General features: G+C 43.8%; 1 protein-coding gene across 2 annotated transcripts in view; it reads left to right on the forward strand.

Moving 5' to 3' along the window:
• Nucleotides 1-484: 484 nt before the first annotated feature.
• LOC119910320 (protein jagged-2-like) overlaps nt 485-12,193 on the forward strand; it is a 57,829-nt gene continuing 46,120 nt past the window's right edge. For both annotated transcript variants that reach the window (XM_038728849.1, XM_038728850.1), the window contains exons 1-2: nt 485-833; nt 1,872-2,195. In XM_038728849.1, the coding sequence (XP_038584777.1) occupies nt 765-833; nt 1,872-2,195 (393 nt within the window). In that variant the 5' untranslated portion in view covers nt 485-764. The remainder of the gene's footprint in view (nt 834-1,871; nt 2,196-12,193) is intronic.

Here is a 12,193-nt window from a genome sequence, read left to right on the forward strand (position 1 = left end):
CAGCCACGTTTCCTCTGCCTGCTGGTCGGTGAGGAGGAGCTCAGGTGTCCTCCATGAAACACAACGTGCACCAAACTCTGCATGCTCTTACTGATCAGTTATAGGTCAAGTTATAGCCTTAACCGTGTTTTTTTGTTTTCTTGTGTTAACATGAAACATCTGACTGACTATTCTGCATCAGAACCATATTTTGACTCGGATTTAATTGAAAAAAACCTTTTATTTAAATATAGAGTGAAATATTTTCAGTAAAATGCCATTTTACGGTGAGGGTATTGTAAAAAATTACAAATTTAAGCTCCTGTGGGGGCAAACTTCAATATTATATCCATCATCGATCCTCCCCTCACGCTTTCTCCCGCCTCTCTCTCTGATTGGCTCTGAGTAGACAAACGTTCCACCCATGCGGCCTGTGACTGGCCCACGCAGCTGTCCATCATCGGGGAGCGCCCGGCTATGGCTTTGGGCAACAGAGACGCACCGCTGCTTCCCTTCTCTGCCGTTTAGTGCGTCGAGCGGCGGAGGTAAGTGGAGTTCGCGCGTCTTGTTGTGCGTTCGTGGACCAAACAGCAGCAGCAGAAGCAGCGGTGCGCTTTTTCTCCTCCACAGCCGCCAGCATCCCGGGGAGCAGCCACGCCGTGCGTGCCGCGGGCACCAGCAGCAGGAGGAGGATATTATTATTATTATTCATTATTATTTTGACTGATTGAGACATACATATTTTTCATTTCCCTCATGGTAACCAACACTCAGCAGCCTGAGACATGTGGAATAATCTGGGGAAACTGCACCGCTTCTCACTAGTGTGTCTTCTCCTTACGCTGTGGGCTGAGGTGAGAACTTTAGCTTTCTGCTCTCCTAAGGGAGATGATATTTTTAATTACGGTTTCACTTATCAATCGACTGGGGTTAAATTCCTCCTTTAATCGAATTGCCTTCTCGACTGTTGAATCATGTGATCTCGCGGAATTTCTAAATTTGCGATAAATTAAGTTTGTAGTTTACAGGCACATTGTTAAAACCTCTTCTTCTGTGTCATGAGCTGTGTGTTTGTGCGACAATACAGTGGTCAGCTGCGTCTCAGCCGCATAAAGCTGAAAGTTATGACATCGTTTGGTGAAACTTTTGTATTTATCCATTAGCTTTCATCACTAAAGGATCGGTTCCAGTTTGCAGTGCGTTAATTGGTGCTTTGCGCTGATTCTTCAACGCTTGTTTACGCAGAATAGTTTTGTGAAATAGCTTCACATGTTTAGAGCGCAGCCTCACCTGCGCTGACAGTCTTACCCTGTGAACGGTCGCAGAAGTCAGAGCGCAAACACATATTCAAGGTTTTAGCTCTTTGATCGATTTGTTTGTCTAATTTCTGTCAGATGGTTCCACTTTAGAGAAAAATCGGACTCAAACTCAGACTGCGGGTCTTGTAAAGGTGGACCTTTTGTTCCGCTGCAGCCTGACACGCAGCCTGAGCTAAATTGGAATACTAAGTCGTGTTATCCAGCCCTGAAGTTCAACTGTGCCAAAATGTACAGTAGTGTGGGCTGCAGAGTGACGCGCACTGCAAAAAAGAGAACTTTCTCCTTAAATGTGCTCATGGTGTGAGGTCATTTCTCTTGTTTCCAACGGAAATGTAGAATTTGTAGGGACTTGATTAATCAACTGGCATTTTCTTGAACATGTTAGAGCCGTTTGGCACCTTAAAACACTTGTATAGCCTGCATAGAAATGCCTCTCCCTGACATAACAGGTCGCGTTTAGAAGAACATGAGATGTGAATGACCTTTTAAACATTGAGAAAATGGAAATTATTGCATTGTAACTACCTCCTACAGACCTTTTCAGCCTCTTTTACTGTCCTATGTCCTCCTCAGGTGTCTCAGTCCACCGGTTACTTCGAGCTGCAGTTGATTTCGGTAGAAAACCCCAAAGGTCAGCTCCTGAACGGGGACTGCTGCGACGCAGAGAAGAGCGCGGCGGAGGGCCACTGCGGCGCGGACGAGTGCGACACATACTTCAGAGTGTGTTTAAAGGAATACCAAACGGAGGTCACGACCAATGGACCATGCACCTACGGCTCGGAAACTACAAAGGTTATCGGTGGGAATACTTTTCTGTTCAAGGGCGGCCCGAAGACCGGACCGAACCGGAACAACGACGCGGGGAAGATTGTCATTCCCTTCCAGTTCGCCTGGCCGGTAAGTGGATCATAGTGTCACTTTGTGGAGGTGGAGATTTCTGTGAATAATCACGCACATTTCAAGGGTTACTGCTGGGAAAGGGTGGGTTCTGTACCCTTCAAAATATCAACCTGGGTGCATCATCAGAACTCGGGACCAATTATGGATCTTTCATCATTACATCACATGATGAAACATGGTTTCATGTTAATAATCTTATAATCCCATTCTGTTGTGTCTAAAAATGTAGAATTATCAGACAGAGTGTTTTGGAGGCCGCCTTAAATCGGTCAACCCAGCTCGTATAAAGTGTACTTAGGCACATTTTTGGCACCGTTTTCTGTAACATGTCTCTCTCATTACTGTCTGGAGTCTCTGCGTGCCGCTCATTCTTTCCTCCGCGTGTCCATTTGGCAATTTTTGGCGTCTCTGTTTCACCAGCCCTTATGCGAGTGACCTCACATTCCTCTCTTGGAGCTTTTAAATGAATGTTTGTGTGTTTCTGATCATGGGAAAGGTCCTGAGCGCGCATGACGCATGACTTTTACGCACAGCGGCGGTGTAGTTGTCTCAGTTTGATGAGTTACCAAACAAGCTGCTGTTTGTGTGGCTTCATTTACAGAGTGCAGAGGGGAGGGGGGGTGCCAGTGTTTGAAGGAGAAAATCTTAGGATTTCCAAGCCAGTGTTGATTAAGAAGTGGCAGGTAACTTATTATCTAATCTCAACAAAGCAGCTGAGCCAATCAAAACCTGCTCCACTTCTTATTTGGAGAGCCAGCGTGGGAAACAGGAACAGTACTGGCAGTCAGCTTTATGAAAGCTTCTGTGATTCTAAAGTGGTTGCTGTTGCACTCAGAGATCTGTATCAGAGCGGTTTGATGGCGAGAATGAAGTCCTGTGAAGGAAATGTCACAGGGTTGATTCCCACAACAGTTGAGGGAGCTGTCAAAATAAAAGTCATCAGTCATTTGGAGCCAAACTGGAAAAGAGTAACAGAGGTGATGAAAGTTAACTTGATCTTGTGTCCATTAATATGTGAGTGATCATAGAATATTAGCTTGTGCTGAAGTGAGAGGTCTTGGAAGGAACTAGTCCATCAAGTAGTCTGTTACTCAATAATCAATTATTTACTTAAGTCAGTTACACTGAAAGAATGTACATCGTAGGTGACTTTTAGCTTTTTTTGTTCTAAAAGTCACATGTCATTTTTCTTGGTTGTAGTGTAGCAGTCTGTCTGAATGTGGTGTCGTAATTTTCAGAAAGATCCTGAATTAAGTTATTTTTTTAGTGGAAACAGTTTGAAATAATCTTGTAGCAGTGGCAGATGTTTAAGGAAAAAAATAATTTTAAGACTCTAAATGACTTGGAGATATGAGACTTGAAGTGTATTCCTGTAGCTTCTGTAATTTAAGGGTTCTGTTTTTCTTCTCTGCTTCATGGTGAGGCCATCTGAATATTTGGATTGCTCACATTTTGAAGACTTGAATTGGCTTTAGGAACATGTGATGGACTAAAAATGTAATTGATCATAAAGATCACGTTAGTAAATCAGCATCTGCAAACCCTAATATTTTCAACAGCTAAACATTTAATCGCTTTTAGAAAACCCCAGAGTCTGCATTCAGTACACAAGATGATCGTCAAATTACTGAAAATTATTCAACTTTAATGCTCATTCCAGACATTCTTGCTGTGAAAAAAGCAGAAATCCTGTGTCGTGTCGGACACTTTCATATCGTACATATCGGGTGCTTTGTGTGCACGGCTGGCTACGTGACCTCTCCATTCATCACTTCCCATGGTCAGCTGTCAGCAGAGGGGAAGATGGAAGTAGTAAGTTGGGGCCCTGCGGGCGGATACGGTTACCACTAAGTTGTGTGTAACACAGGCGGTGGATATCGGTGTCACCAACTACTCAAACAAGTGAAGATCCCTGGTCAATCTGGGCCGGGGGATGCCTTTACCTCGCCGCCTCTCAGGTTCACGCTCTATCCGTTATTGGGTCATTGTCTCACTCGGCGTGTGTGGGTTCAGTGTTTTCCACTATCTGCAGAGGAGTGTGTGTGTGTGTGTGAGGGGCACACAAAGGAAGGAGGGTATCAGTGTTCGAGGCAGATAAAGCCCTCTTAAAAATGTCATTACACTTCGTATTCTTTAATCTGTTCTCTAGACATCTCTTAAAGCTCTCTCTGGTTGGTTGCATTGGTTGTTGAACATCTGTGGCGTGAACCTCTCTACTTGGCCAATTTAATGAATTGAACTGTCTCAAGAATAGTGAACATTACCTCATCAGTAGTTTCCAGAATTCAAGTGAATGTTTTTAAATGTCTTGTTTTGCCCGACCAACAGTCTCAAACCCAAAGATACACATTTGAGAAGCCTGAACCAGAGAATGCTTAATGAATGAGTTTAATTAGTAGGGATGCACCGAATGTTCGGACACCGAAATTAATCGGCCGATGTTCGGTGTTCGGCCTAATACGCCAAAACAACGAACAAATTTTACCGAACAATTACATTGACGTTAGTGGAAGCATTTTAAAGTGTCCGAGCCGTTTGCAGATGCTGTTCTGCTGAATTGTCTCCCAGCACATCCACTCCATCTGTGGCTGACTTCTTAGAAAAGAACCGCTGTGAGTGGTTCTGTCACTCGTCTGTGAGAAAGCGATTAAGCTAAATTTGGAGTGCACACGTATTCAAGCCTTTACGGTAAGTGAAGCTGCCCAGAGCGAGCTGACAGGCAGGTTAGAGACTTTATCCTGTCAGTTTGTCTCTTTACAAAGACAAGTGCTGCAGGGTGAGAGTCCTACCTGAAGAGAGGCTGTGAAGTCTTCATGTTTCATGACACATGTAATTTACTTTACTGGACCCTCTCGGGCCCCGGACCCCCCCACCATAGTCTCTCCAAATCCGGTGGAAAAAACACATTTTGACTATTTAATTTATGCAACGGTAAAAAAAGGCAAAATATATGAAAAAACATGTGAAAGTACTTGTTCGCCATCGGGAAAGTTTTTCATTATTGCATCCCTATTTATTAGTCAATTGAATGGACTAATCATATTGTAGTTGTACATATGGCATCTCCTGCATACCTGTCAATCCTTGAAGATGGATGGAGGGATGTTCTGAGGTTTTCCTTCTGCAAATAGAGGTGTATAATGTGCAGATTACAAAGCCCTCTCAGACAAATTCATAAACAAAATATACCTGACGTAAGCGACTGATCGTTATTGTGCAACTTGTAATAATAAAGAAGCTAGTAAGCAGAGTTGCTAAGAAAGCAATGTAACGTGACGGTCTTATATTTTGATCTTTTGAAAAGTGCTTCAACTTTTAGGCCTTTTTTCCACTTGAAGGATGGTTTGAAGTGAAAGAAATGATTCCATCCATGACTGGAATAAACCTAGAGGTCAATATTTTACAAAGCCATCGCACTCTGTGCTTCAGTGAGCTTAGGTTAATTATGTTTCCTCCTCTCTCTGCACCGAGATCAAAAGTGTAGTTTGACAAAAACATCTCAATTTAAGGTCATGAAGGATGAGAATGGACAGTTTTCAAGATCAAGAATGAACGTTCAGCATCATCTCAGAGTCAAAGACCTCAAAAAATGCTCTTTTTAACTTACTTTTGTTGTAATTAATAATGAATTATTCAGATTTTGAGATCATCAGCTTCACATTTTCTCGCACTTTACTAGGCCAGACCTGGTCCTTCATTTGCTGCAGACTGTAGTTTGTACTCTGGCGTGCTGCCGGTCCACAGACAGCGCTGACAGTCACGAACAGACTGTGTTTGTGTGAGGTCGTGGCCTGTAGCCTCTGGTGCTGCTATAGCGGACTTCTTCTGTCGGCCCCAGTATCTGGGCCACTGGTCCTGACATGAATTAGCTGCTGGAAAAAAATAAAGAGGAGGACATTGTTCCGCCCTCTCCTCTGCTGATCATTTCCCCTTCATGTTAACCCCTCTGGCTGTTTGGGTCTTTAGTGACATCTTTTTTCATGAAAGGGAATGGGGGGGTAGGAGGAGGGATGGTGGGGAAGAGAGAGGAAAAGGGAGGAAGCAGCCCCCCTTGCAAAACAAAAAAAACTCCACCCGGCTTCCTTGTGAGGTTTCTGTCACGAGGGAGGTGTATTTTTAGGATGCAGAAACTTAAGATGTCCCTTTTTTTTTTTTTTTTTTTTTTTTTTACAGTAGTGAGTGGAACAAAAACAAGCGTTTACTTCTTCTGCTCTTCCTCCTGCTCACCCAAACCTTCCCCCGTCTCTCCATCTCCCTCTCCCTCTCTCCTTATGGGGTATTTTTAGAGCCACTGTCCTCCCCTCACCCCTCTGTGAGTAAATCAAGGATCAAGGGGGCGTACTCCTTCAGTTGCATGGCCTGTTTTTGTTGTCCCCTTTTGCCCCGACTCTTGCCAGAATTCCCCTCTCAGCCTGGCACATCTGAGAGCACAGAGGTGGAGCAGCTGTTGTTTAGAGACCTCCTCCTTCTCCTAGAATAAATGTTTTAGTGAAATAGCATTAGGAAAACAGGCTATGATTACAGGGCGCCGAGCGTAAGATCACCTCACTCGGAGAAGTATCAGTGAGCAATCACAAAGTGCAGTGTTGGACCACGGCGAGTCGTCGTCTTCTTCGGTTGTTTCCTCGATGCCGTCACTGCCGGCGGCTGGCTTGGTTGGCTCGGTTGGCTCATTTGCCGAGTGCGTCCTTGGCACACTCGCCTGCTCTTCCATGAGGCGCTCTTCTCAGTGTGGTGATGCTTTTATGGTTGATTAGATTAGTGAAAGGAGGAGAAGGGTGCGATGCTCACGTGAATGGAGGTGTAGGTCAGGGAAGCTGAGCGAGAGAGATGTGGAAGGTTTGAGGACCAGGGATGATCCTGCAGAATGTAGAAAGACTAAAATGTCACGTTGTTTTGGTTTACATGTATAAAACAGTTGTGCTGCAAAAATAAAAGATATGCATTACTTGCAAGGCTCTCATTGTTACGGACTCTCTGCACCAGTCCGAGATCCAGCTTAATAAAGTCAGCTCTGCAGTTCATTCGCTCCGGCTGTTAGTGCTTCTTCACATGAGCCTGCAGACAGCTGGCTAGGTAGCGTTAGCTACCTGGCTATATGGTAGGTAGCGTTTGACTGAACGAAGTGAAATCTGCAAGCTGTTGAGTCGACCCCTGCTGCTTCACCTCCTGTAGTCAGAGAGATGGCATCAAAAAACCACAAACTAAGAGCGCCATTCAATGTCCAGTGTTTCTTTTGTTTATCTTTTTTAGTCTGTTGTAAAGATATGATCGCTAGTTTCCCTACAAGGTTGTCCGAGCCAGCTAGCAGGTGCTTATACTGTAACTATTCATGTTACCTTTTATGGGTCCTGACTGTCCTGACTCAAGAGAGCCAGCTATCATCAGCTGCCATCTGCTGTTTGACTGAAATCAACCTTTTTTTCCTCAATCTAAATATTTTACACTGAATTTATTTGGTTTATTGCTCAGCCCTGTTTCCTGCCATCTTTGTTTCTGTGAAGTATTTATTTTCTACTACACACAAAGTTGCTTGCCTCCTTGCTCAAATTAAACAATGCATCACTATATTGATTTGTTTATTTTATTAACTGATTACTTTTAGTTTTATTATCAGGTACACCTACCTATATTAGTATAATTTTCCATTATGTTAATAGCACAAGGGAAAGGAGATGTGTCACTTCTGACAATTTGGAAAATGAATCGTGCACTGGACAGCTTTTTTATCCAGAAAGGTAGAAGAGTCTAGGATGATTTTGGAAAAACAGTTAAGTTAAACGGGATTTTAAAAGAATTTATTTTTCAGAAAAAAACGATCATTAGAATGGGAATCTGTAGATTATGTAATGACACAAGAGGCTAGTGATGTCTATCAGTTGTTTTCCTTTAAGCTGAAATCTGTAACTTTCTGCATGTTGTTGTTGTGTTGGAAATTTAAAAAAGATGAAGCATCCCGAGTTACACCTCTGACATCGTCTGAGCTAGCTAGCTCAATCAAAATATCTTTGAATGACCAGGTAACATCCTCGATGATTAACTACTGGACAACATCATGTTTACTTCTCTCTGTGTGCAACAGCTAAAGTTTGAAGAGACTTTATTGGCATTGTTGGCAAGAATGAAGAGCAGGACATAGTTCTTTAAAAGTTATGCCTCCTGCAGCATGGTGGCGAACCGTGCCTCCTCCACACCCCGTCTCTGTCCTGTGTGTCTGTAATAAGCCTGAAAGCCTGCGGGACGGCCACAGCAGGGCTCTGTTACGTTGTGTGTGCTGGCCTGGCTGAAAGCTCTCTGCTGGGTGAACTGCGGTCAGGACAGGCCTGCTCATCTTTCCCACGATGCCGCTGGTTCCATGTCAGCTGACCTGGTTCAGAGGCGTGTAAATATGTGATCCGGCTGATCGATTGTTGATGCTTCTGATGGTTTTGGTTCTGTGTGTGACTGATGTGTCTACAGGGGCAGCTCTATGGACTGGAATTGATCACGCTGTGGGGACATGAATCTGTTCTCACTGTATGAATGCGGGGACAAGAAGCAGGACACCGCAAAATAAAGCACATTACAGGCTCACAAATTAGTTTTAGGTTTAGTTTATGTCTCTGGAGCATGAATGTAAGTTGATTCAGTGTCACTCCAAGTCACACTAAATACATTTCTATGTGTGTGAGAAAAAGAGATGGAGAGAGTGAAAGAGTGTGTATGGAAACACAAAAAAGAATATTTTCTATAGAATCTAAATAAAGATTAGTGATTAGCATAAACAAGACATTGTTTAAAGATAACACTGAACTTTGCCTCTGCTGCCTGATTATTATTTAAGTCAGTCAGTTCATTTAAAATTCTTTATTTGAAGCATCAGTCCAGAGATGGAACTAAACCTTGACCGAGAGACTGAGGTTTATAATTCTGTGTGCCATCCCCCCCAACAAATATAGCCCCCCACAGATGTTGCTGCGCGGGTATCATTTCATTCACACGCATATAAACGCACCTTAATGAGCAACGCAGTTATCTTTTCCATTTTCCGTGAATCATGAAAGTTCATTCTTGACCTTGACCTGCTAAAGGGGCCTTTTTCCTAATCTTAACTTCTAAGCCAAAACAGAGTTGGAGTGCTAAAGGTGCTTTAGATTCACACTTTTATCATCACCTCTGAACTGCTAATGTTGCGTGAAGCATTGTTGCTATGGTTACCTGTAGTATAATCTACACTGAACACTGATTTTAGCACTGCGGTTAAACTTGAGCTATGTTTTGAGATGTCCTGATATACAGTTTCAGTGGACACCTGCCAGCCAAACACGTATTTACTGTAATTTCCTGTAATTTCCTGTTATCTCGACTCTGTCCACATTGTGATTTTGGCGGTGTGTACAGAGCTCAGTGCGCTAAATAAAAAGTGATGCAGAGGGAGAGGGTCGCCTATAGGTTTTTTCCGGGGCATTAAAGAGTCTGAGCCACGGGACGTTTCAGCTGCGCTCTATAGATGTCTCCTACACCTGCTGAGATCCGCTCACAGTGCGAGTCAGTCCTCCTCCAGATATGGTTTCGCTGATACCAAAACATTCCAGTTGCATTGCCTTCTGTGTGCGTTTACACCTCACAAGTATTTTCTTCATCCAGATAAGATCCAGATAAAATGTCCACTTACAGATTTAATGCTAATAGCAGGTGTGAACGGGGTCTATGTGTGCGTGTGTTCAGGCGAGGCAGAAATAATGAAATGCATGTGTTGTGAGCACTGAGGTGAGCACTGATGATTAAAGTATGAGAAACACACAGCTTAGGTTGACTCCCAGTAGTTGCTCACAGGAGGCTAATGGAGCTCAGACAGACAGACAGAGAGAGAGAGAGGTTATGAAAGAATGAAAGAGAAGGGGAGTGGGATGGGAAATCTCATGCATCCCTAGTTTATCTTGTCCGTCTTTCCCCTTCTCTCTCAGACTGCCTACCAGAAGAAAACCCTGTAGCTATGTATTTTGTGCCGTTAGAAGTCATTTGGCTCCTGTGTTCCAGCTTTGTTAGCTTGTTTTGCTAGCAATGAGGGTGCGATCACGCCTGCAGTTTGCTTTCTTTGGTCCGAAAACGGAGTGGGAAAAGATCATTGTGTTGCATTTCTGTGTTTGGATCATTCAGGCTCATATTGTGAACCAGTTTATGAACCAACGAAGTCAGAATAAAGTCTTGGATTCCCATCATTCACGAAGGATTTGTAAGCCATAGCCAGATTCATATGGTGGTTTAGTTTATTTCTGAAAACCCATTTGGCTTCTCTTTGTGTTTGAGTATGACAGATTTATTGGTCATTTTGATTTTCTGGTGCTTATCCCAAGAAGAGCAAATGAAGTAGTAGCTGGAAATGAACGACCTCCTAACATCATTCTTTTCATGGACTAATAAACCGAGTTAAAGGAGGAAACCCTCCAGAGTTCAAGTAAGCCGCTGCAAACACGCTTGGTATGAACACACCCTGGTTTTTTTCAAAAGGATGCTGAAGAAGTCAAACAGGGCAAATGGGATGGGAAGTGTTCCTGACGACTGTTACTACAACGTTCTTCTTCTTCTGTATGTTGCTGCAACATGGATGCCGTGCAGCCTGTCCTGTAACCGTCCTCTCCACGGGGATTGGGTGAAGGGTCAGCAGGGTTTCTCAACACATCTCACCATCTCCTCAGTTACTCACTTTCACAACCTCCCACTTCATGAAGAAACCCCTCACACACTTCTGAATCCACAAGGTGTTCAGAATGATTTTGGTTTATTCCCGCTTGGGGTCTTACTTTTCAGTTGATTACTGAGATCCAGGAACACGGTGGCAGAGCCTGGTAGAAGTTCTAACCTAACGTATTTGTAGGAGAAAACAAAGATGACGAACGCAGTGTGATACGGTTAAAAGCTCCAGAACAAACGAGCAAGTTAGCCTTGAGTTGGGATTGTTTTTTCATTTTTAGTAAATTAACTGAACTGCTTGAATAATCTTTTCCTAAATTTTTTTTCCCATTCAAGTCTCACTAAACACATCTTGATTTTAGTTCACTGCAGTCGTTGTCTTCATCTTTTTCTCCGACCTGCTGTGTCAGCATCTCTTTCTCTTTTGCGTTCTCACTTCAGTGAAGCCCAAGTGTTCTCGACTACACGACTGTGCAACTCGGCACCCAAACTGCTCTCATGCCTCTTGAAGTTTCTCCTCCCACTGAAGAGTTTCGGTTAAAACAACAATCAGAGCTTTTGTTGCGTTCGGCGTCTCTCTTCTTCCACCTCGTCTTGACATTAAGGAGTTTTATTTGTTTGCTGTTGGGTGCAGGTGAGCCGTTTATTCGTCACATCTGCAGCGGATCAATGATGAAGGAGCCGGTTGAGGTTTTCCCACGGTGTGAATATCACTTTCCCGGCGGCTCTGTGGAAACGAGGGCTGCCTTAACCTCTTTGTCACCGCACCTTTCTGCAGGAACAATGACTTTATACCTCAGCTTTTATGCCCAGATATTGAGTTATCAAGACGAGTGGAGGGAGGGGAAACGGAGAGCTCGAAGAGGGAGATGGAAACAGAGAGAAACGGAGATAGAGGAGGGCAGCTGTGCTGGGTGAAATGTCTCGAGCGGATCTGAGAGCGTTTACATAAGGCCTGTCTTGTGCTGCTCTCTGGAGTGCAACATGCTGAATCTGGTGTTCACGCCCGCTTCAGGTGCTGTTATCTCACTTGACTCACAGCTCTGAATTTAGAGCCTCATTCAGTTGTTAGTAGTCAAGGATGAATGGTCATATTTAGGATCCATTTCATCAACTTTTGAGCCTCCCAGCGTGTCCCATCCTCCTCATGTGTCGAACTTTCAGAGCTTGTCAAAAAGCCGTTAAGAGAATAGAGGGGAACATTCAAAAACATTTCCAGTGAGCCCACTTGCTTTGTGTGTCATCTTATGTCATCTGTGCCTCTCGCCCAGTGTCATCTGGGCTCAGGTCCGGCCCCACGTCACCCTCTAAGGATAAGCGGT

This window comes from Micropterus salmoides, unplaced genomic scaffold (assembly GCF_014851395.1).
Source record: "Micropterus salmoides isolate LMB-PRFRI ecotype aquatic unplaced genomic scaffold, ASM1485139v1 Ms_hic_scaffold_19, whole genome shotgun sequence".
Lineage (NCBI taxonomy): Eukaryota > Metazoa > Chordata > Actinopteri > Centrarchiformes > Centrarchidae > Micropterus > Micropterus salmoides.